The 24,150-nt window shown below is 59.6% G+C and overlaps 3 protein-coding genes across 8 annotated transcripts in view; all 3 read left to right on the plus strand.

Annotated features, from left to right (window-relative positions):
* Nucleotides 1-6,552, plus strand: part of XPO6 (exportin 6) — a 60,867-nt gene extending 54,315 nt beyond the window's left edge. For all 5 annotated transcript variants that reach the window (XM_051631897.1, XM_051631894.1, XM_051631893.1 and 2 more), the window contains 5 exons: nt 213-384; nt 881-1,042; nt 3,396-3,494; nt 4,649-4,879; nt 5,762-6,552. In XM_051631897.1, coding sequence (XP_051487857.1) covers nt 213-384; nt 881-1,042; nt 3,396-3,494; nt 4,649-4,879; nt 5,762-5,863 — 766 coding nt within the window. In that variant the 3' untranslated portion in view covers nt 5,864-6,552. The remainder of the gene's footprint in view (nt 1-212; nt 385-880; nt 1,043-3,395; nt 3,495-4,648; nt 4,880-5,761) is intronic.
* Nucleotides 6,553-11,322: 4,770 nt separating this feature from the next.
* Nucleotides 11,323-14,230, plus strand: LOC127390404 (nucleoside diphosphate kinase, mitochondrial). The gene is made up of 5 exons (XM_051631998.1): nt 11,323-11,463; nt 13,352-13,482; nt 13,630-13,731; nt 13,836-13,948; nt 14,047-14,230. The coding sequence occupies exons 1-5, from the start codon at nt 11,373-11,375 to the stop codon at nt 14,165-14,167; spliced, it is 558 nt and encodes a 185-aa protein (XP_051487958.1). The 5' UTR covers nt 11,323-11,372; the 3' UTR covers nt 14,168-14,230.
* A 1,149-nt stretch (nt 14,231-15,379) lies between these two features.
* On the plus strand, nt 15,380-23,410 carry DECR2 (2,4-dienoyl-CoA reductase 2). Of its 2 annotated transcripts, none has more exons than XM_051631976.1 (9): nt 15,380-15,523; nt 15,630-15,698; nt 16,692-16,743; nt 19,234-19,369; nt 19,755-19,879; nt 19,991-20,084; nt 20,574-20,678; nt 21,349-21,537; nt 22,505-23,410. In XM_051631976.1, exons 1-9 carry the CDS (start codon nt 15,435-15,437, stop codon nt 22,537-22,539), a joined length of 894 nt encoding a protein of 297 aa, XP_051487936.1. In that variant the 5' UTR covers nt 15,380-15,434; the 3' UTR covers nt 22,540-23,410. The 2 variants fall into 2 exon arrangements, with proteins under 2 accessions (XP_051487936.1, XP_051487937.1); XM_051631977.1 differs by having other exon boundaries at nt 15,381-15,523; nt 21,349-21,566.
* Nucleotides 23,411-24,150: the final 740 nt, after the last annotated feature.

A 24,150-nucleotide genomic window follows, 5' to 3' on the forward strand; every position in this document is an offset into this window, starting at 1 on the left:
TAGCTCCTCCCCAAGACCTGAGGGTACCCCAACAATCTTTCAGGCTTGTTTCAGGGCAGAGTTCTATCGAAACCTTCACTCCCTCCTTGCTTTAGTGTTCTTGGTCTCCATCAGTTGAGCAAGTTCAGAGGTGCCACCTGCTTTTGATTAAATTAGGGAAGCATGAAGATGTCTAGGAAGTTCCCTGTGCACTGACTTTGGTTTTGTCCTAGGGAGCAGTTGGCAGAGAGCATCCTCCATGAGGGCAGCACTGGCTGTCGGGTGGTGGAGAAGTTTCTGAAGATACTGCAAGTGGTGGTACAAGAGCCAGGCCAAGTGTTCAAGCCTTTTCTCCCCAGTGTCATCTCCCTGTGCATGGAGCAGGTCTACCCCATCATTGCTGAGGTAGGGCTGGTTGTAGAATCATGGAATGGTTGGGTTGGGAGGGACCTTAACTATCATTTAGATCCAACCCCCTGCATGGGCAGGGACACCTCCCACCAGCCCAGGTTGCTCCAAGCCCCATCCAACCTGCCCTTCAACACTGCCAGGGAAGGAAAGCAGAGGTGGGGATGGAAGGCATTGCTGGGGGTGTGGGAGAAATGAAGCTTTTAGCCTCCTAAGAGCTGTAGATGTCAGTCCCTGTGCAGGCAGGACTGGGTGACTTAGCAGTAAGAATTGGAAGCAGCAGGATTTTGTTGGGAATTGTCAGAAGGTGAAATCCCAGACGTGCTCAAAGCAGGAGGTAAAACTCCCTGGGGTGTTCTTAGCATGGTCCTGCAGTGGCTGAGGTTGGTGACGTCCTGAGGAGATAACAGTTGGGTGCTGTTGGAGTGGGATGCAGGGGATGGGTGGGATTCCAGCAGAGGAACCTGCAGTGAGTTGTGTTCTCTCCTCCCAGCGCTCATCTCCTGATGTGAAGGCAGAGTTGTTTGAGCTGCTTTTCCGGGTCCTCCACCACAACTGGAGGTACTTCTTCAAGTCCAGTGTGCTGGCCAGTGTCCAACGAGGAGCAGCAGAGGAGCAGGTGGAGAATGAAGCACAGTTCAGTGCCATCATGCAGGTAACTCAGCTGCACCCGTGGCTGGTCAGAACTTCCTGCCGTGGAGCATTCCCTACTTCTGGCAGTTCCACAAACGTGTGGCTAGGAGGGGTTAGACCATGTCTGGAGTGAGGTGTGGCCCTCAGGAACTGCTGAAGATCAGAGTGTTTGTGGAATGGGCTTGCTGGTGTGCTCACAAGTGTCTCCCTTCTTGGGGAAGCAAGCAGGGAGGAAGGAATGTTAATCCCCTCCATGCCTCATCCTGCATCTGGACCTAAAAATATACTTCTGACTCTGACCCAGTTACTTCTGTTACAAGTGTTGTGGTGAGCTCAAGGACAAGTTGTCCTGAGATCAAGATCTCTTCTGGTTTAGATGGGTTTGTTCTGTACCACTGGATCTGGTAGAGAAGGGGCAGTGGGGCAGCCAGAAGGTCAAGGGAGGTTCTCCTGCCCCTCTGCACTGGTGAGGCCACATCTGGAGAACTGTGTGTGATTCTGGGCTCCCCAGTTGAGGAAGGACAAGGAGCTACTGGAGAGAGTCCAGCCCAGGGCCACAGAGATGCTGAGGGGCTGGAGCATCTGCCTGGGAGGAAAGGCTGGGAGAGCTGGGGCTGCTCAGCTGGAGAGGAGGAGGCTGAGGGGGGATCTCCTCAGTGCTGGGCAGTATCTACAGGGGGTGGCAGGAGGGGGGACCAGACTCTTCCCAGGGGTGTCCAGGGACAGGACAAGGGGCAATGGGCACAAGCTGGAGCCCAGGAGGGTCAAGCTGAACATGAGGAACAACTTCTTTCCTGTGAGGTTGGCAGAGCCCTGGGACAGGCTGCCCAGAGAGGCTGTGGAGGCTCCTTCTCTGGAGACATTCCAAACCCAGCTGGACATGTTCCTGTGGGATCTGCTGTAGGTGACCCTGCTCTGGCAGGGGGCTGGACTGGTTTATCTTCAGAGGTCCCTTCCAACCCCAGCTCTCTCTGACTCTGTAATACCCTCTGGGCTCTGGCCTGGGGGCAGGGGGGGCAGAGACAGGGGTGCCAGCACATTTTTAAGAATGAAAGACTGGATTCCATGTGTTGGTTGGGTCAGGGCTGGCCAGAGGAGCTCCTGTGCAGTTCCTAGATGCTAGAATTCTCCCTGGAACAAGGAGTGCAACTCCAAATCAGAAAAATTCAGCCTCCCAGTCTGTGACCAGAGTCCCTGGTGTGGGGCCCTTCACCTCCAGCCCACGTCAGTGTCAACAGAAGCTCTCTTGCACCATCTCAGTGCCCTCAGAGCATGGCTTGCTCCTCCCAGGGCAGTGAAGAGCCATGTGCTTCAGCTTCAGGTGGTTGAACTTCTAGCAGAGCTGCCCCATCCCTGAGTGCCTGGAGTGCCTGTGGGGGCTGGGTCCCTTCTGAAGAGGCAGCTCCTGTGTTGCCATGAGCTGTCGGGGTGTTTCTCTCTGGCCTTTCCTCATCTGAACAACTTCAGATGTGAGGGAGGCCCAAGCTGGTCCCCATGCAGGGCTCTCCAGGTGTCTCTGTCTTTTTTTCCCCCCTGTTCTCCCTTGTGAGACCAGCCCGTGTTTGTCCTGAAGATGTTACTAGTCTGTGTGCTGGCTTCCAGAGGAGATCTGGGTCCAGAACTGCCTCAGTCTTGGAGGGACTTGGGCCTTTTTTGTCCATCTGAATGAACACAAACTCCTCTGTTTCTCATGCCTTGGGGCAGCAACTGGTAAAATCCTGCTGCCTGCCCCTGTTTTGCAGAGCTTGCCTCACCTGCCTGCCTCACCTGGGTAGTGTTTCAGAGGAGCTCAGGCAGTAAAAAGTGTTTTGTAATGAAGATTGTCCAGACCTATGAGACAGTCCAGCAGATTTTGTTCCCAGGCTCTTTCCTGCTGCTGTAACCCCCAGATCAGCCTCCCAGCTCCCACCTCTGCTCCCTCATTTATTGCAGAAATGGGTCAGACACACCTGCCAGTCACCTGGGGCTGGAACTTAGATCAGGACCAAAACCCACGTGTGTGTGTTCTGGTTTGGTCCATGCTCACTGTGCTACCTTAGGCAGCATCCCTGAGAAAGGGCCAAATCCTTCCTGGGCAAAGTGCCTGCCAAGGGAGCAGTGCTCAGCATCTGCTGCCCTTTTTGGCTTCCAACTTGGTCCCCCTGTTCCCAGCAGACCCAGCTCAGCAACTGTCCTGCAAGGCTATGAGCATGTTTCCCCTAAAATGTCTTCATTCCCCTTGGTCTGCCAGCAGCAGAGTTGACTTCCCTGCCTCTCTGAGGAGCAGCAGAGGCTCCCAGAGGTTTCTTCTGTGTTGGGGTGAAAATGTTGTGCCTGGCAGGTCTGATATTCCCTGGGATGTCCATCCCCTTCCTTCCATTCTGCTTTCTTTGTAGGCATTTGGCCAGTCCTTCCTGCAACCTGACATCCACCTGTTCAAGCAGAATCTCTTCTACTTGGAGACCCTGAACACCAAGCAGAAGCTGTACCACAAGGTGGGTCCTGCTTGACCAGTGCACACTCTGGGCCTGGTAGTAGGTGGTTGCACTTCTGAGGCTTGTTTGAAACTCCTCAGAGGCTGAAGGTCAGGATTTGGGGGCTTTTATGCCACAGCTTTTGGTTGCTGTGGTCCTGGGGGAGGGATCACTGGTCAGAGTGGTGTTGCCACCTCCCTGGCACTGCTGCAGTGAGAGCCCAAGCTCTGGGCAGTCAGAGCACAGCCTGGAGGTGGGAAAGTGAAGGACATGCACAGTGACAGTGTAATTTGTCTGAGGAAGTAGAAATTGGGACCATCAGTTGGTCAGGTCCCTCCCTCATTCTCATCTACTCAGCCACAGGGTATCTCATTCACAGCTGGTCACTGCCAGGTGGTTGCCCATCCCTGTCCTGTAGGACCCATCCTCCAGACCCTCTCATTTGGATCTGTTGGCTGCTGCCATGAAGGATTAGAGCTGGAACCTGGGGGTCTTGCCCTGTAAAAAGCAGAGCTTTCAGGTTCCCATCTGTGCTCACAACTGAAGGACAGCCCAGCATGTTGACAGCTGCCTGTTGCAGACCTCCAGGCAGCCAACCAGGTCCCCTGGCTTTCAGGAGCACTTTGCAGGGCTAAAACTGGCTGCAGTTGGAATGGGACTTGATGCTGTTTGATTCAAACTTGGGTCCAGCTGCATGAGTAAGTGTGGCCAAATTCATCCTTCACTTGAAAGCTGCTGTTAATGCAGTTTGTTGTGGCCATTTGTACATCAGAAGATCATCTCTGAGCTTGTCCACCAGCAGCTCCTGAGCTATCAACAAGGTCCACAAGAGGGAATGGCCTCAAGTGGCACCAGGGGAGGTTTAGATTGGATGTTGGCAAGAGTTTCTTCACTGAAAGGGTTGTCAGGCTGCCCAGGGCAGTGGTGGAGTCACCATCCCTGGAGGGATTTAAGAGTCACACAGACATGAGGGATATGGTTTAGTTAAGGACTTGTCAGTGTTGGTTGATGGTTGGACTCAGTGATCTTGAAGGTCTTCTCCAACCAAGGTGATTCTGTGTTGAAGTGGCCCTGTGCAGCCTGGATGAGTTGGTCCTTCTGGAGCTCTGCTGGCTGCTCTGGTCCTTCTTGTCATCTCTGGTGGGAAGCCTAACTGTGTCCTTCTCCCACTGCAGAAGATCTTCAGGACAACCATGCTGTTCCAGTTTGTGAACGTGCTGCTCCAGGTGCTTGTCCACAAGTCACACGACCTGTTGCAGGAGGAGATTGGCATTGCCACCTACAATATGGCCTCAGTGGACTTTGATGGCTTCTACTCAGCCTTTCTCCCCGAGTTCCTGGCCAGCTGTGATGGTGTGGACTCCAACCAGAAAAACGTGCTGGGAAGGAATTTCAAAATGGACAGGGTAAGGAGGGGAAATGCTGCAGCAGAGGGGCCAGTCCTGCCAGGGGTGCTCAGGGCTTTTCTCCTGAGCTGCTCAGGGCTGTGTCTTGAGGCAAATACTTGTGGATTTTTTCAATATCTCCCTGCTCAGCCATGCCTGTCCAAGGAATTCCTGCTGCCATCTCATCTCTCAGCCTGTTGCAGGCTGTGGGAATTGGGGATTCTTGTTTCCTGGAGGAAGTTTTCATAGGATTAAACTGACATTTTGTAAAGTGGGACACTCAGGTCCTTGCCAAAATCTCACTCCAGCTGCTGGCCAGAAGCTGGAGGCCAGAGCAGCTGGAATGGCTCCACGGTGCTTCCAAACTCCTCATATGAGTGTGGAGCAAATGGGGGGGTCTGTGACCTCCCTGTGCCACATCATGGCAATGCAGCAGGGCTTGGATTCCATCTGCTGAAGCTTCCATGTCTGCTGAGTGCTTCCTTTCCTGTGGGAGATGGAAGGGATTTGAAACCAAGGGTGGGAAAGGAGCCTTGGGGGGATCACTGGACTGTTGTGGGGAGGTGGCAGCTCCCTCCTGGGCTCCAGCTTGTGCCCATTGCCCCTTGTCCTGTCACTGGGCACCCCTGGGAAGAGTCTGGTCCCCCCTCCTGCCACCCCCTGTAGATACTGCCCAGCACTGAGGAGATCCCCCCTCAGCCTCCTCCTCTCCAGCTGAGCAGCCCCAGCTCTCCCAGCCTTTCCTCCCAGGCAGATGCTCCAGCCCCTCAGCATCTCAGTGGCCCTGGGCTGGATTCTCTCCAGCATTTCCTTTTCCTTTATGACCCGGGGACCCCAGAACTGGGCCCAGCTCTCCAGGTGTCCCTCTGTTTGCAGTCCAACCTGCTGTTTGATCTTTTCCAGGACCTGCCCTCGTTTACCCAGAACGTGCACAGACTGGTGAACGACCTGCGTTACTACAGACTCTGCAATGACAGTTTGCCCCCTGGAACTGTGAAACTATAGTTACTGCACTGGACTCCTGGTTTGATCACTGTAGGGAACGGATCCATGTCTCCTTTTGCCACCACCTTCTTCTCCTCCCTGGTTTTGTCAGTCCTGCAGGACACACCATGTCTTGCACGTGGGCACGTCTTGGATTCACACGCCACGCTTCCTTCTCTCCTTGCCCCCCTCTCCCAACCCAAAAGGCCCCCAGCTGGAGTCAGCACTGTCTGCAGGATGTGTCTTAATGCCCAGGGCCATCTCAGCTGGATGGAAAGTCCTCTCACTGGGGTTTGGTTCTGCTAATGGAGCCCTTTGTTGTGTCCAGAGATCTCAGTGGAGTCGTCTTGAGAGAGAACATGTTGTCTGGAGAGAACATGCACGTGTCCAACGTCAGGCAGAAGAGCCAAAGACCACTTCAGACATTCATACCTTCGTGTCATTCCACCTTCCTGCCCCTGCCCAGCTCTCAGAGGAGGAGTCTCGTGATGTTGGGACTGTTTTGGCACTTCTGTCACTCCCTTTTTGTTTTTAAATTGCCTTGAAAACCTCCCCGGTGCGGGTGGGGATTAAGAGACTTTTTTTTGGGGGGGGGGTTGTTTTTGTTTATGTTTTGTTTGTTTTTTTAAAACGTTTTCTCATCATTCCATTGTGATACTAAAACAAGATGCTTCATGGAAATAAAGTGCTTACTTTGTTGTTTTAAAGAACTTGTAACTCGTTTCAGCTTCCTTGCAGGCCTGGCTGCCACCAAGGCTCTCGATGAAGATGGGTTCCCTTGATGCAGGCAGAGATCTCCAACCTTCCTGCTCTGGGTGCAGAAATGTCCTTTCTTGGCTCCCACCAAAGCCAGCAGCTCCCACAAGGTGTTCTCCTGACCTGCTGCAGATCAGGGTTGGCTTCTTTCTCCCCATCAGTGTATTTTACCACCTGTGCTCCCTGGTTTTTCTGTCGTCTCTCTCTTCCCTCCAGCAGAGTGTTGTCCACGTTGATCAAGAGCTTCCTGCAGGAAGAAAAGCTCCTGGCATTCATGGTGTTGCTTCATAGGAGACCTGAGCTGAGGGCCAGAATAACCTGATGGTGACATCTGGGCATGAGGTTAAAATCCCTGGTCAGGCAGGACCAGGTTTTGTGGGGCTTGTGAGTCTCTGATCACAGATTCCACCCCCCAAAGTCTCCAATCAGGTAACTAGTGTAGAGCATTAAGTCACTTTTAATTCCCCGTGGTCACCAGGCCTGTGTGGTGAGAACAGAACTGGCCATTGCACAGCCTGGAGGAGATGTTGTCCCATCAGTGTTTGTAGACATGGACTTGAGGGAGATGGTTGGGGGAGGTATCAAGGGTGAGCTGGAGGGCAGGAGCACTTGCTCCATGGTTCCTTTAGTTCCAGTTTGGTGAAAAACACCCTGTGGTGCAAGTGTTTGCTGTTTGGAGATAACATCTGCTGTTTGGATAACCTGTGTGCTGGCAGGGCCTTGCATCCAGGCTGAACTGGGACCAGTTTGGGCTTCATACCCTGCAAGAGCTGCTTGAGTTGAACGTTGCAGGTGGAGCAGAGTCCAGCCTGCCAAGGAAATACCTCACCAGGTCCAGTCCTTGCCACCAAGGATGGTGAAGCCACGGGTGTGTCAAGACCAGTGTGAAGCTGGGTGATGATCTGCCACCAGTCTGCAGAGCTCCCACCTCCCTAGAGACCTCCCTGCCAGCCAGAACCTCCACCAGGGCCTGGGGGTTCACTGCAGTCAGCTCTTGGTGGCACTTCAAGCTTCAAGTCCTTGTTTTTCCTGCTGGTAATTGGCTGGTACAGGCTCCAAACCTGTCCACAGAGCCCATCCCTCCTCCTGAGCTGCCACCCTGGTCTCCCACAGCAGCTCTGCCCTGCTCCAGGCTGCAGTGAGGGGCTTGGGGTGCTCCCCAGGCACCCTGGTGTGGTGGGTTCAGCGATGGGTTGAGGAGACTTCATCTGCTGGCCCAGCTGCCCTCCCACCGTGGGGCTGCTTCTGGTTCTTGCAAAACCTTGGGTTGACAGAGGGGGAAAGGGCATGTTTTTTTTCCCTTGATCAAGGGCAGCAGCTGGAAGGTGGCCAAAGCCCAGGCTGGGACCTGCCAGCCCTTCTGCTAGAAGCCATTTCTCCTTTACCAAATGTCACCTGAAGCTCAGGGCTGGCTGGCTGAGCAGGTAAATACCAAAAGGGACCTGGTTTGTGTGTCTGACTCTGTGGATCTTCCCCAAAGAAACCTCTTCCCCTGAACCATCATCCTTCCTTGCTGCAGCAGATGCTGGAGAGAAACCTCTACCTCCCAAGCCCTCTCTTGGGTGTCACCACCAACGTGTCTGTTGGGCAAGAGCTGGTGATCAATCTGTTTGCCACCAGGGAAGCCACCTGGGGTGTTTCTGCAGCTGTGCTGAGCACAGCAGGTCTGGGAAACCCCCATGTCCCCCCCCAGGCTCTGTCCCCTCACTTCTTGCTCCTTGGGGAGGCAGGAAGGAAACAAGGAGTCAGGGATCAAGGAGCCAAATGCACCTTGGAGACAGCCTGACATGCAGGACCCCCAGGTCCCTTCCAGCCCCCCCATTGCTGTGTGCACATCAGGGATGGTCCTTGACCCCTTCAACTTCTTCTAGGTTAAGAAATCTGGAGGTGACCAAGACTTTCCAGAACTTGGGGAATGTTTTAACAGCAAAGTTTGCATCAAGCTGCTGGTCCCAAGAGGTGTCTCAGGAGTTTGGGAAGCTCCATGAGGAGGGATTTCTTAGCCTGGGGGCTGAGAGGGGGAGGACTGAGCCCCCACACACCTGGAGGAGCAGGCAGAGCTCCCACATCCCTTGAATTCAGCCATAAGAACTGGAGTGATGGTCTCCTCGGGGCTCTGCTCCCTTGCAGCCCAGCTCGGGCTGGCAGGACCTAACCTGGGGTCTCTCCTGGACCATCAGGCCCAAGTTTTTGGTAGGTCATGTCCCTGGGTCACCCACAGGATGGGCACAGGCTCTGCCCCCACCGGGGCAAGGCTTGGGGCTCAGCTCCAGAAAGGAAGAGCTCACCCCGTGCCAGGGGGTGATCTGAATCAGTGGGTCCCATGCTGGGAATCTCCATGCTGGGAGGATGATCCCTACTGGGAGATGCTCCATTCTAGGGCTGCTCCATGCCACGATGCTCCACGTCAGGAGGATGCTCCGTGCTGGGATCACAGAATCTCAGGTTGGAGGGACCTCAAGGATCATCTGGTCCAGCCTTTCTAGGTAGGAGCACAGTTTAGATGAGGTGACCCAGCACCTGGTCAGGCTGAGTCTGTCCAGGGTTGGGAATTCACCACTTTCCTGAGGAGATTGTTCCAAAGGCTGACTGTTCTCATGGGGAAAAGTTCTTCTGATGTCCAGTCAGGATCTCCCCAGGAGAAACTTGCCCCCATTACTCCTTTTCCATCTGCCTCCCTCTAACCAGGGAGTCTCCATCTTCTTGGGAGAAGCACTGGAACAAGTGAGCAACTAAAATGAGCTGTATTGCCTTTATTTCCCTACATTTATCAAATTATGTTGTCATTTCCTTCTGAAATTTAGGGCCAAGTTGCCCAAAGTTCAAGAGAATGACCCTAGAATGACCCTTTTTTAAAACTGGATAAAAAGGGAGTTATTTTTATGGGGTCCTGTTATCCCTGCCTGTGTCCCAGGGCTGGTGCTGACCAGTCATTATGTTCTTAGTTAAGTAAAATATGCTCACCTGGGTGGTTTGTGAAGACGTGAGATGATCCAGGCTGGTAGGAACCTGGGCCCCAGAAATCAGAACCTGATGCTCCTGCCCAAGCTGCCTTGGGACCAGGATCCTCCATGTTGGGGAGGATGCCCAGTACCAGGGTGTTTCATACTGGGAGGATGCCCAGTACCAGGGTGTTCCATAGGGGGAGGATGCCCAGTACCCGGGATGTTCCATACTGGGAAGATGCCCAGTACCTGGGATACTCCATACTGGGAAGATGCCCAGTACCCGGGATGTTCCATACCGGGGGGATGCCCAGTAGCCGGGATGCTCCATACTGGGAGGATGCCCAGTACTAGGGTGTTTCATACTGGGAGGATGCCCAGTACCTGGGATGTTCCATACTGGGAGGATGCCCAGTACTAGGGTGTTTCATACCAGGAGGATGCCCAGTACCCGGGATGCTCCGTACTGGGAGGATGCCCAGTAGCTGGGATACTCCATACTGGGAGGATGCCCAGTACCAGGGTGTTCCATACTGGGAGGATGCCCAGTACCCAGCATGCTCCATGTCCGGGAGGATGTCCAGTACCCGGGATGCCCCGTACTGGGAGGATGCCCAGTACCCGGGATGTTCCATACCGGGAGGATGCCCAGTATCCAGGATACTCCATACTGGGAAGATGCCCAGTACCCGGGATGTTCCATACCGGGGGGATGCCCAGTAGCCGGGATGCTCCATACTGGGAGGATGCCCAGTACTAGGGTGTTTCATACTGGGAGGATGCCCAGTACCTGGGATGTTCCATACTGGGAGGATGCCCAGTACTAGGGTGTTTCATACCAGGAGGATGCCCAGTACCCGGGATGCTCCGTACTGGGAGGATGCCCAGTAGCTGGGATACTCCATACTGGGAGGATGCCCAGTACCAGGGTGTTCCATAGGGGGAGGATGCCCAGTACCCAGCATGCTCCATGTCCGGGAGGATGTCCAGTACCCGGGATGCCCCGTACTGGGAGGATGCCCAGTACCCGGGATGTTCCATACCGGGAGGATGCCCAGTATCCAGGATACTCCATACTGGGAAGATGCCCAGTACCCGGGATGTTCCATACCGGGGGGATGCCCAGTAGCCGGGATGCTCCATACTGGGAGGATGCCCAGTACTAGGGTGTTTCATACTGGGAGGATGCCCAGTACCTGGGATGTTCCATACTGGGAGGATGCCCAGTACTAGGGTGTTTCATACCAGGAGGATGCCCAGTACCCGGGATGCTCCGTACTGGGAGGATGCCCAGTAGCTGGGATACTCCATACTGGGAGGATGCCCAGTACCAGGGTGTTCCATAGGGGGAGGATGCCCAGTACCCAGCATGCTCCATGTCCGGGAGGATGTCCAGTACCCGGGATGCCCCGTACTGGGAGGATGCCCAGTACCCGGGATGTTCCATACCGGGAGGATGCCCAGTATCCAGGATACTCCATACTGGGAAGATGCCCAGTACCCAGCATGCTCCATACCGGGAGGATGCCCAGTACCCGGGATGCCCCGTACCGGGGGGATGCCCAGTACCCGGGATGCTCCACACCGGGAGGATGCTCCCGCTCCGCCTGTCCCGGTACCAGGCTCCTCGTGCCCTGCGGATGCTCCCACCCGCTCTGCCCTGTACCGGGATGCTCCCTGCAGGCGCGGTGATGACCGCCCGGTCTCGGCGGCTGCTTTAAGGGGAGGGACGGAAACCTGACCCGTCCCCGGGCTCGGCCGGGCCCTTAAAGCCTCGGCGGGGCGGCCCCGAGCCCCGCCGCGGCCAGGTCGGACCCGCCGGCCCCGCCATGGGCTCCCTGGGGCGCTGCCTGGCGCGGAGCCTGCTGCGGGGGCAGCCGGGCCTCAGCCTCCCCCCCGGGCCCCGCTGCTACGGCTCCGGTGAGACACGGGGCCCCTGGGGACCCTGTCCCCATCCCTGTCCTGCCCTCGACCTCTTTCCTATCCTGCCCCTGGGGACTTGGTCCCCATCCCTGTCGCGCCCCAGAGAACCTTGTCCCTGTCCCCGTGTTGCCTTCAGCCCCTTCTCCATCCTGCTCCTGGGCACCCGTTCCCAAACCCTGTCCTGCTCCTGGACGCCCTGTCCCCATCCTCATCCTGCCCCTGAGGACTGAGTCCTCAACTCTGTCCTGCCCCGGAGGACCCTGTCCTGCCCCGGAGGACCCTGTCCTGCCCCAAAGGACCCTGTCCTGCCCCAAAGGACCCTCTCCTGCCCCGGAGGACCCTGTCCTGCCCCAAAGGACCCTGTCCTGCCCCGGAGGACCCTGTCCTGCCCCAAAGGACCCTCTCCTGCCCCGGAGGACCCTGTCCTGCCCCAAAGGACCCTGTCCTGCCCCGGAGGACCCTGTCCTGCCCCGGAGGACCCTGTCCCCATCCCCACGCTGCCCTCAGCCCCATCCCTCTTCCACTCCTGGGAATCCTGTCTCCATTCCTGTCCTGTCCCTGGGGGACCCCGTCCCCCATCTTCATCCTGTCCCTGGGAACCAAGTCCCTGTCCTGTCCCGAGTCCCCTGCCTGTCCTGCCCCCTCGGGGCTCCATCCTGCTCCCCCGCTCCCCTCTGCCCCCCTGCCCTCCTGGTGTCCCCGGTCCCCCCCGTGCCCCGTCCCTGTCCCCGGGGCAGCCCCCGGGCAGGGGGTCGGGCTCGTGGGCTCCATAGGAGCGGGTGCCAGGCTCTCCTGCCCAGGATGCGCAGGGACCGGAGATGGTGGCTCCTCTGGCACCACCCTGAAGGTCCCAAAGGGTCTGGTGTCCCCAGGGCTGCAGTTGGGGGGAGCCCCGCGCTGTCCTGGGGGGGCACAGGGTGGGAACCTGGCCAAGCTCCGGCACGTCCAGCAACGCCCAGAGGAGCGGGTGAAGTTGTGGGGTCACTTGTCGCGCTCTGGCAGCGGGGCTGGCCCGGTCTGGCAGCCCAGGACAGGACCCCGAAACCTTGGGGCAGGCAGCGAAACGCCCCGGTTTGATGTCCTCTCTCCGTCTCCTTCCTGTCCCTCTGGCGGATGGGATGCTCTGTCCCCCGGGGGACGCGTGTCCCCTCCTGCCCGCGCGGCTCCGGCGGGGCCAGCGATGCGGTGAGAGGGGGGGGGAGACAGTAACGACAGACCCTGCTGTGCCCGGGGGCGACAGCGATGCCAGCCCCTCTGCTCCACGGGTGCCAGCGATGCCAGCCCCTCTGCTCCACGGGTGACAGCGATGCCAGCCCCTGCCACCCCGTGGGGATCCGCTCCGCTCTCCACCGGTGGAGGGTTGTGACCGGGGACCCGCTTTGTGCCAGGACTGGTGGGAAACCCCCCGAGGCCGGGCAGGAGCGGTGGCACAGGGTGGTGGTGGCACAGGGGGCGGTGACACAGGGGGTGGTGGCACAGGGGGCGGTGACACAGGGGGTGGTGGCACAGGGGGTGGCACCCGCAGCCCCCCGCGCGGTGCACTCGGCAAAAACCAGACCCAGCCCGTCCCGTGATGGGTTAACGGGGGGTTTCCCAGTCGTGGACGCGTCCCCAGCACCCATCAGAGCTTTGCAGTGTGTCCCTTGGGTCCCCCCCCCCCCCTAGGACTTTCCCAGTCTGCAAAGCACAGCTCAGCCCGGGGGACACAGACCCAGCCAAGGGGGACAGGGTCACCCCAGAGCCCCCAGTGGGACGCAGCAGCAACTCGTGGCGCCCCAGGAGCAGCTTAGGATCCTGCTACCACTGCCTGTGTCCCATGGCTGGTGGTGACCCGTGTCCCCCCCACCCGGCGGTGACCCCCTCCGTCCCTCCCCGCCCCCCGCAGCCCCCCCGGAGCTGCAGGAGCAGACGCTGGTGCTGGTGAAGCCGGACGCGGTTCAGCGGCGCTTGGTGGGGAATGTCATCCAGCGCTTCGAGCGGCGCGGCTTCAAGCTGGTGGCCCTGAAGCTGCTCCAGGTACCCCTCCCCATCCAGCTGCCACTTGTCCGTCCCCCCCCCACCCAACCGGGGGGGGACCCTGCTCCCTGAAAGCCGGGTCATGGGGGGGGGGGGGGGGGGTCACCAGCCAGGTGTCCCCCCCCTGTCACCCCGCGCTGCCACCAGGCAGACCAGGGGCTCCTGGACAAGCACTACCAGCAGCTGAAGCAGAAGCCCTTCTACCCTGCCCTCCTCGCCTACATGACCTCGGGGCCCCTGGTGGCCATGGTGAGGGGCTGGGATGGGATGGGATGGGATGGGGGGGGGGTCTCGGGGTCCCCAGGAGGTCCAAGGCAGGGCTCAGTTGTGTCCCCCCCGCCCTTGTCCCCTAGGTGTGGGAGGGCTACAACGTGGTGAGGTCCACCCGGGCCATGGTGGGGGACACAGACTCAGCCAAGGCAGCGGCTGGAACCATCCGGGGGGATTTCAGCATGCACGTCAGCAGGTAGGGGCGTGGGGAGGGGTGGGGAGACCTCCCCTCCCCCCCCAATCCCACGGTGGGACCCCGTGGCCGCTTGTCACCGTCCCCAACCCCTGGTGCAGGAACGTGGTCCACGCCAGCGACTCGGTGGAGACGGCTCGGAGGGAGATCGGCTTCTGGTTCCAGAGGAACGAGCTGGTGGCCTGGGAGAGCGGGGACCGGGACTTCACCTACGGGCCCTAGGGTGGCCCCCGGCCCCGGGAAGGGACCCCCCCGACCCCCACAATAAACCCCAGAGCCTCCGGCCATGGGCCACTTGCCTCCCTCAATGCCAAGTGCAAGCGCCGCGGGGCTCTCGGGGGCACTGGGATGTCGCCAGGGGGCACTGGGATGGGACTGGGAGGCATCGGGATGAAGCTGGGGGGCACTGGGATGGGACTGGGAGGCATCGGGATGAAGCTGGAGGGCACTGGGATGAAGCTGGAGGGCGTTGGATCGGTACCGGGAAGCTCTAGCAGACACTGGGCTGTCACTGGGGGGCACTGGGGTACTATTGGGAAGGTCTGGGAGGCACTGGGATGTTTATGGGGATCACTGGGCTGTCCCTGAGGTTGCACTGGGATGTCCCCAGGGGACACTGGGGTGGTACCGGGAAGTTCTGGGAGGCATTGGAGGGGTACTGGAGAGCCCTGGCACACACTGCCGTGTCCCTAGGGGCTACTGGAGCGCTACTGGGAGGCCCTGGGCTGCTGCTGGGGGGCACTGGGCAGTACCAGGAAGTACTAGGGTGGAACTGGGAAGGTCCATGGGAGGCACTGGGCTGTCTGTGTGGGACAGGGAAGCACTGGGTGTCCCCATCAGGCACTAGGGTGGAACTGGGAAGCTCCATGGAGGCGCTGAAAAGCTGGGGTTGGGGGCAGCACTGGTATTGGGATGTCTATGGGGAACACTGGGCAGTACTGGGAATCTCTGGGAGGCACCGGGCTGTCCCTGTGGAGCACTGGGCAGTACTGGGAATCTCTGGGAGGCACCGGGCTGTCTCTGTGGAGCACTGGGCAGTACTGGGAATCTCTGGGATACACTGGAATCTTTATGGGGGGGTCCCAGTGTGGGACTTGGAAGCTCTGGGAGACACTGGGATGACCCCAGGGTGCACTGGGGCTGCACTGGGGAAGCTCTGGGAGACACCCCGATGTCCCTGGGGGCGGGGGGGGCAGCAGAAGGCTCTGCCCGGGGGGTCCGGGGGGTCTCGGGGTCCCGGGGGGGGCACCGGGAGGGCGGGGGTCCCGGGCGCTGCCGCTGTCCCTGCAGTGCGGCGCTGCGGCCACCGGGCGGCGCTGCGGGACGCCGCGCCAGCCCCGCCACGTTGCCAGGCAACAACACCCGCCGCTGCCTGCGCATGCGCAGAGCTGCGCGGTGTCCCGGGCAAGGACTACATCTCCCGGCAGGCTGTGCGGCGCGGCCCTCCCGGTACTTCCGGTGCGGCCCTCCCGGTGCTGCCGGTCCCGCCATGGCCGAGGCCGCCGGGACCCCGCCGGACACCGACGGCGATGATTGTCTCCGGGAGTACCGGCACCTCTTCAGCCCAGACATCCTGGCGTGAGCGGCGGGGCGCGGGGCTCCGGGGCGCGGGGGCTCCGGGGCGCGGGGGCTCCGGGGCGCGGGGGCTCCGGGGCCGGCTCTGACCGTCCCTCTGTTCCCTCAGGGGACGAGTGGCCTTCATCACCGGCGGCGGCTCCGGCATCGGCTTCCGCATCGCCGAGATCTTCATGAGGTGGGGGAGCCCCGGGGGGGGGGCGGGGAGGGGGGCCCGGGCAGGGCTCGGGGCCGGGGGGAGGTGCGGGCTGCCCTGCGGGGGGGCGGGGGGCGGGGCTGGGCCCGCTCACTGCTGGGCTGGGGCTCCCGGAGCCCCCCGAGCCCGAGGGAGCAGCAGCTCCTCCCCTGCGAGGGCGCTGTGCCCCCAAACCCCCCCAACCCCTCTGTGCCCCCCAACCCTCCCCCATCCCCTCTGTGCCCCACCAACCCCTCTGTGCCCCCCAACCCCCCCCCAGCCCCTCTGTGCCCCCCAACCCCGCTGTGCCCCCAGCCCCCCCAACCCCGCTGTGCCCCCAGCCCCCCCAACCCTGCTGTGCTCCCAACCCCCCCCAAACCCCCCTAGCCCCGCTGTGCCCCCCAAACCCCCCCAGCCTCTCTGTGCCCCCCAACCCTCCCCCAGCCTCTCTGTGCCCCCCAACCCCTCCCCAGCCCCGCTGTGCCCCCCAACCCCTCCCCAGCCCCGCTGTGCCCCCCAAACCCCCCAGCCCCGCTGTGCCCCCCAACCCCCCCCCAGCCCCTCTGTGCCCCCCAACCCTCCCCCAACCCCGCTGTGCCCCCCAACCCCCCCCAGCCCCGCTGTGCCCCCCAACCCTCCCCCAACCCCGCTGTGCCCCCCAACCCCCCCCAGCCCCGCTGTGCCCCCCAACCCTCCCCCAGCCCCTCTGTGCCCCCCAAACCCCCCAACCCCGCTGTGCCCCCCAACCCCCCTCAGCCTCACTGTGCCCCCCAACCCCACTGTGCCCCCCAGCCCCCCCAACCCTGCTGTGCCCCCAACCCCCCCCAAGCCCCCCCAACCCCGCTGTGCCCCCCAACCTCCCCCCAGCCCTGCTGTGCCCCCCAGCCTCTCTGTGCCCCCCAACCCCCCCCAGCCCCGCTGTGCCCATCCCCAGGGGACTGTGGTGAGGGAGGAGCTGGCCCCGGGGGGTCCCTCTCACCAGCCCCTCCCTCGCAGGCACGGCTGCCGGACAGTCATTGCCAGCAGGAACCTGCAGCGAGTGGCAGAGGTGAGATCCGTGGGGTCCTGCAGGAGAGGCAGGCAGAAGGGAGAGCTGGGAACACCTGGAAATCCTGCTGCCATCTCTGGGTGGAACTGGGAGCCCTGGGAATCGTGGAGTAGGAGAAGTGGTTTGCCAGTGCTCCCCTATCCCCTCCTGGCTCTGAGTGCTCCAGCAGGCAGCTGTGATGGGCAGGATGGGTGCAGGTTTAGGGTGGGCTGCACCCAGTAGGGCTCAGTTTGTTGTGGAAGGCTGGGGAGGGACTTTTGCCAAAGGCTTGTAGTGAGAGGATGAGGGGGAAGGGATCAAATCTGGAAGAGGGGAGATTTAGATTAGCAGCTCTGCTCTGGAGCCAGGCTGGGGGAGTTGGGGGGTTCAGCCTGGAGAAGAGAAGGCTCCAGGGAGACCTTAGAGCACCTTCCAGTGCCTGAAGGGGCTCCAGGAAAGCTGGGGAGGGGCTTGGGACAAGGGCAGGGAGGGAGAGGACAAGGGGGGAGGGATGAAAACTGGAAGAGGGGAGATTGAGGTGAGACATGAGGAGGGAATTCTTGGCTGTGAGGGTGGTGAGAGCCTGGCCCAGGTTGCCCAGGGAAGCTGTGGCTGCCCCATCCCTGGGGGTGTTGAAGGGCAGGTTGGATGGGGCTTGGAGCAGCCTGGGCTGGTGGGAGGTGTCCCTGCCCATGCAGGGGGTTGGAGCTAGATGGGCTTTAAGGTCCCTTCCAACTTTAAACTATTCCATGATTCTATGACATACCTTCCCCCGCCAGCCTTGAGGGTGTCTCACATGAGACAAGCAGGGAAGTGGGCAGAGCCCAAGGTCAACCTTAAATCTCATCCTCAAGCATGGCAAGACCCCCTTGCCCAAGGGTTATGTGGGTTGAGAGGAATGCTGGGCTCCAAAAATGCAGTTATTTTGTGTTTTGAGATGGAGGGGAGGACAGGAGGGGAGGAGACAGGTCTGGAGATGAGTGACTTCAGAAGCTGTGTGAGGCTGTGGCTGCTCTGTGGACAGCTGGGCAGAGCAAACCCCCATCTCTGTGTGTCTGACCCCAGCTGGGGTCTGGGTGATCACAGTTCCTGTCCCTCCCTGTGCCCTGTGCCACAGGCCTGGGCTGAAAGCAGCTGTGAGGGCCAACCCCGTGGTGGCCTTCAATGAGACAGAGTAAAGATCCAAGTTGGTGCTTGGGAGGGAGCTGGCACGACCCAGCTGCCTCCTGGAGGGGGTTAGTGCTGTCATCTCACATTCCCTCAAGCTCACATGCCAGGAAACAAGCTGCAAAGCTCAGCAGCTTTATAGCCCTCGGGGGGCTGGGGTCTCCTGAGGACACAGGGCCTGCTGGCCTGGGCTCTTGACACTCGTGGACATGTGTGCTGGTCAGGGCTCAGAGCTGCTGACAGCAGGGCCCAAGGAGCCCCAGCAGGGAGGTGAAGCATTTCTGGCTGTCAGGCAGGGTTGCTGCTGAGTTTGCAGGTGCCCTGAATGCTTCGTTTGCTGAGGGGACTCAGGTTCTTCCTGAGGGTCTCAGGGGTGGTTTGTGGCAGAGCTGGAGCTGCCCCACAGGCAGAGACCCTGGCAACTGCCAGCCTGCCTCAGTCCTTTTTGCCCACTGACATTTTTTGGGGAGCTAAAGGTTAATTGTGTCTGGGCTCAGGCCACAAATGGCTCGTTGGGGTCCAACCTTTGTACTTGCCCTGCAGAGATGTTGCTCATGATGTGCTGCCTTGATGATGGGTCATGGAGATAACCTGGGGAGTTGTGGCCCCAGGGCCAGCCTGGCAGGAGCTTCCTCTGGCTCCCCCAGGGCTGGAGCTGCTGTGTTTGGGCAGGTCTCTCCCCTGCCTGCAGTGCTTGCTGTGTGCTGACAGGGACATGGCTTCTGCCTGACCTGGGTCCAGCTCTGGGGCCCCCAACATAAGGACATGGAGTTGTTGGAGCGAGTCCAGAGGAGGCCACAAAGATCATCTGAAGGCTGGAGCAGCTCTGCTCTGGAGACAGGCTGGGAGAGTTGGGGTGTTCAGCCTGGAGAAGAGAAGGCTCCAGGGAGACCTTAGAGCAGCTTCCAGTGCCTGAAGGGGCTCCAGGAAAGCTGGGGAGGGGCTTGGGACAAGGGCAGGGAGGGAGAGGACAAGGGGGATGGATTAAAACTGGCAGAGGGGAGATTGAGGTTGGACATGAGGAGGGAATTCTTGGCTGTGAGGGTGGTGAGAGCCTGGCCCAGGTTGCCCAGGGAAGCTGTGGCTGCCCCATCCCTGGCAGTGTTGAAGGGCAGGTTGGATGGGGCTTGGAGCAGCCTGGGCTGGTGGGAGGTGTCCCTGCCCATGCAGGGGGTTGGGACTAGATGATCTTTTAAGTTCTCTCCCAACCCAAACCAGTCTGGGATTCCATGATTCTGTGACCTGTGGCTCACCTGTTGTGAGGTCCAGGTCTCACCCTTGCTGAAAGTCCCAGAAAGAACCTCATCTCTCTTTGGGTTTTCTTGTTTGGTTGGTTTTTTGCAGGCCTCTAAAAAGCTGGTGGCAGCCACAGGGCAGCAGTGCCTGCCTCTCTGCCTGGACGTCCGGCAGCCCCAGACCATCGTGGCAGCAGTGGATGAGGCACTGAAAGAGTTTGAACAGATCAACATCCTGGTGAACAGTGAGCTCTGGAAGGGGCAGGGAAGAGCTGGCACTGCCAGGAAGGGTGGCTTTCAGCACAGGGCTTGTGTTTGCCCAGTGTCTGTGCCCTGCTTTGCCTTGGGAGTGGCCAGGCAGCCCCTGGGAGCACAGAGGGATGGGCTCAGAGGAAGCAGAGGCCTGTTCTCCATGCATGGCCCTCCAACCATCACTGCTCTCACTGCACCAGCAGCCCCTGCCCTCAGACTGGCTGTCCAGCTGAGTGCCCAGAGCCACCAGGTGTTTATCCCCTCACCAGGGCTGTTCCCAGGCAGAACTGTTCACCATCCCTCCCTCAGAAAGGCCCTGAACCTGCCTGACCTCTCTTGGCCCTGTCCTGACTGTGTCCCTGGCTGCTTGTTCTTCAGATGCTGCAGGGAACTTCCTGTGCCCAGCCAGCTCCCTGTCCTTCAATGCCTTCAAGACAGTGATAGATATTGACACCATTGGCACCTTCAACACCTCCAAAGTCCTTTTTGAGAAATATTTCCGGGTGAGTGGAACTGCAGGGGACTCAGTGACTGTCCCTCCTCACCCAGCTCTCTTGTCCCAGCACAGCCCAGTGCTGCTCCCCACTAACTCCACACCTCCTGTCCTTCCCCAGGACCATGGTGGGGTCATTGTGAACATCACAGCAACCCTGAGCTACCGAGGACAGGCCCTCCAGGTGCATGCTGGTTCTGCTAAGGCTGCCATAGGTACCTGAATGCTCCTTGCTGGGGCTCTGGGAGCTGCTTGGGGCCAGTAAAGAAGCCCATTCTTCCCAAGTATTGGAATGGGAAGATACCCATGGGATAGTTGAAAGGGTCATTAACCCCTGGCCCAGGCTGCCCAGGGAGGTGGTGGAGTCACCATCCCTGGAGGGGTTTCAAAGCTCTGTAGATGTGGTGCTGAGGGACATGGTTGAGCACTGGGCTGGGTAGAGTTGGGTTGATGGTTGGACTCGATGATCTGAAAGGTCTTTTCCAACCAGAACTATCCTATGATTCAGGAATTCCATGAGCAGGTGTGCTTAGTAGGTCCCTGGGGTTGGGATGAGGCTCTTCTCTCCCCTGGGCTTGCTTTGCCAGGGCCTGCTGCTCTTGGCTAGAGTCTCCTGTTTTTGTCCCTCCTCCCCATAAAAACCAACCAGTAACTGGAATGGTTCTGCTCTCCACGTACTCATCCCTGTTGTCATCCCTTCCCAGATGCCATGACCCGTCACCTGGCTGTGGAGTGGGGACCCAACCAGATCCGGGTGAACAGCTTGGCCCCAGGCCCCATTATGGGCACCGAGGGCTACCGAAGGCTGGGTAAGGCAACCTGGGGCTCCTGTCCCTGCCTCCCTGGTGGCTTGTTGGTGTCTGTCAGGGAGGGGAGCATGGTGGGAGTGCCATGCACCTCACAGGGTGCATGGGCTGTCACTGTTGGCCATGGCTGTCCTGCAGCTCGACTGGCACGTCTGTTTGGAGGAGCAGCCCTTCCTGCAGCCTTGGTACCTTGCAGGGACCTGCTCAGACCTGGAGGCTGGGAAAGCTCTTGGAGATCCTGTCTTGAACTCACGTTGCTGTAGAAATCCCACTGATGGGCTCAGGCTTCCCACCTCTAACCCTCAGGGTTGTCCCTGGGTTGGCCTCAGGGCTGTGCCAGGATCTCGCCTGGTTTCCTTAGGAAGCAGTGCTGCAGTGGGTAATCCCATGGGCAGTCCCAGAGTGCTGGGGTTGGAAGGGACCTCTGGAGATCATCCAGCCCAACCCCCTGCCAGAGCAGGGTCACCTCCAGCAGATCCCACAGGAACACCTCCAGCTGGGTTTGGAATGTCTCCAGAGAAGGAGCCTCCACAGCCTCTCTGGGCAGCCTGGCCCAGGGCTCTGCCACCCTCACAGGAAAGAAGCTGTTCCTCATGTTCACCTTGACCCTCCTGTGCTCCAGCTTGTGCCCATTGCCCGTTGCACCAGCTGACACTTTCTTCTCCCTCCTTAGGTGGGAAGTTTGCCAAGGAAGCAAACCTGCTGGACACGATCCCCCTCCAGCGCGCGGGGAACAAGACGGAGATCGCGCACAGCGCCCTGTTCCTGGCCAGCCCCCTCTCCTCCTACGTGACAGGCACCACCCTGGTGGTGGATGGTGGGAGCTGGCTGACCTCTGCCAACAACTTCCCTGCCTTGCTGGGTATTGCTTCACCCTCTGCTAAACTCTAGGTGACTTGCCTTTCCCCTCCACGGGATTAGAGCAGGGCTGGTGTCACAAACCCTGGTGGCACAGGAAGGTGGTGGCATTACCTTGGTGACCAGCACCAGGCTCTGCCCCTCCCGAGGTAGCCAGAGGGGGTAGGGTCTCCAGGTGAGGGCAGCCAGCCCAGGTGTTGGCTTGGCAGCACTTTCCTCAAGCCTTCCTGTGTTTTTGGGAAGGTGGAGCAGGGTTCACCCCGTGCTGTTGTCAGAGTGACATGGGGGACACAGTCATCAGGCTTGGAAGGGATCTCTGAAGATCATCCAGTCCAAGCCCCTGCCAGAGCAGGGTCACCTCCAGCAGATCCCACAGGAACACTCCAGCTGGGTTTGGAATGTCTCTAGAGAAGGAGCCTCCACAGCCTCTCTGGGCAGCCTGTCCCAGGGCTCTGCCACCCTCACAGGAAAGAAGTTGTTCCTCATGTTCAGCTTGACCCTCCTGTGCCCATTGCCCCTTGTAACATCTCTGAGTCCTTGTGGACAGTCCTGGGGAGGATCTGGGAAGGGCAGGAGGATTTGCTGGGTTTTTCCTCCCCAGTCTGTGGATGGTGTAGTGTCTCTTGTCGTTCTGCTGGAGGATGCTTGTCTGGACCCCTCAAAATATCCCCTGAAGTGACGTGATGTACCTTTTCAGTGCCCCAGCAGCAGGGTTGGGCACAGAGGGTCCTGACAGCCTCTTCCTCCCCTTTCCTTCCTCCCACAAGTTGTGCAGCATGGCAGGTGCTGCAGCTGAGCTGCACGGGGGACTCTGTGTCTGCAGGGGTGGGAAGGGACCTGGTGCCTGGTCACCAGAGAGAGGATCTCCTTTTTTTTTCCCCCCCCATCTCCCCTGCTGGGCTCCTGCCAGGCAGCCTCCAGCAGCCGGGCAGGCTGGGCTGTGTACCCACCTCCCTGCTGTCTGCTTGCAGATTTCTGGGCTGCAGGAGCAAACCAAACCCAATGATGGACAGTCCGGGATGGAGCGACGGACAAAACGGGACCCAGCACTGCTGCTCTGGGACACCTCGGGGTGACACCTCTGGGAGCTGATAACTGCTGCTCTGGGACCAGCAGGGGGGCTGGTGACACTGCTGATCCTGCCTGTGCCCGAGGGGGGCAGCCAGCCCACCCCTCCTCCCAGGCCATCACTTTCTTTGGAGCTGTGAGCACAGGGACAGCACAGGCCCTGATGGTCACTGTCCATTTGTGTCTCCCTCCAAGTTGCTCTCCTGGCTTTTCCTCAATCCCAAGGCAGTGCTGCTTGTGGATATCTGTCCTCCTCTCCCCCTGCCCAAACCTGAGAGCTGGCCAGGACCCCCTCCAGTAGCTCCTTTTTGGGAGGGGGGGAGTTGCTCAGCCCAGCTGAGGTTGAGGTTAGCCTTGACAGCAGGAGCTGGCAGCTCTTGGAGGGGAACCAAGGACCAAGCTGGTCCCTGGCAGGGGGAAATGACCCCATTCCCTCTGGAGGCTCCTTGATGGGGCTGCAATCCTCTCAGGGGGCAGCTGGGATGTCCCTGTCCCAGGAGCAGAGGTGGTGTGAGGTCAAAGCTGACCAGAGCTGGCCCGTCTGTCCTGCCAGCCTTGGGCTGTCTCCTTTCTACAGACACTACAGCTGAGGGAAAATCAGGGGCTCAGTAAAAATCCATCCTTTCCCAGCAGAGTTCCACTTGGGGACACACTGCTCACCTGCAGCAGCCTCCTGCTGCTGAGGGCAGTTTTTGAAGCCTGAATTCCATTGAGCTTGTTTTCCTACGTGATTGCCTTTCCCACTTGATTATGGACTTGCCAGGTTTTGCTCCTTCCTCCAGGCCAGGAATAAAGAACTTCCACCCTGAGCTGCCGCGCTTCTCATCCCTTGGCCAGCGTGGGGGGTTGAGCTGGGAACACAGAATCTTAGGGGTTGGAAGGGACCTCAAAAGATCATCCAGCCCAACCCCCCTGCCAGAGCAGGGTCACCCAGAGCACATCACACAGGAAGGTGTCCAGGGGGTTTGAATGTCTCCAGAGAAGGAGACTCCACAGCCTCTCTGGGCAGCCTGTCCCAGGGCTCTGTCACCCTCACAGGAAAGAAGTTCTTCCTGATGTTCCCATGGAACCTCCTGTGCTCCAGTTTGCACCCACTGCCCCCTGTCCTGTCACTGGACATCACTGAACAAAGCCTGGCTCCATCCTCCTGACACTGCCCTTCACAGATCTGTAACCATGGGTGAGGTTGCCCCTCAGTCTCCCCCAAGCTGAAGAGCCCCAGCTCCCTCAGCCTTTCCTCACCAGGGAGATGTTCCACTCCCTCCAGCATCTCTGGGGCTCTGCCCTGGACTCTCTCCAGCACTTCCCTGTCCTTCTGGAACTGAGGGGCCCAGAACTGGACACAACATTCCAGCTGCAGCCCCACCAGGACAGAACAGAGGGGGGGGAGAACCTCCCTTGTCCTACCAACCACCCCCTTTCTAGCCCACCCCAGGATCCATTGGCCTTCTTGGCCACAAGGGCACACTGCTGGCTCATGGTCATCCTCCTGTCCACCAGCACCCCCAGGTCCCTTTCTCCTGCCCTGCTCTCCAGCAGCTCAGCCCCC

Source organism: Apus apus, chromosome 14, assembly GCF_020740795.1.
Source record: "Apus apus isolate bApuApu2 chromosome 14, bApuApu2.pri.cur, whole genome shotgun sequence".
NCBI lineage: Eukaryota > Metazoa > Chordata > Aves > Apodiformes > Apodidae > Apus > Apus apus.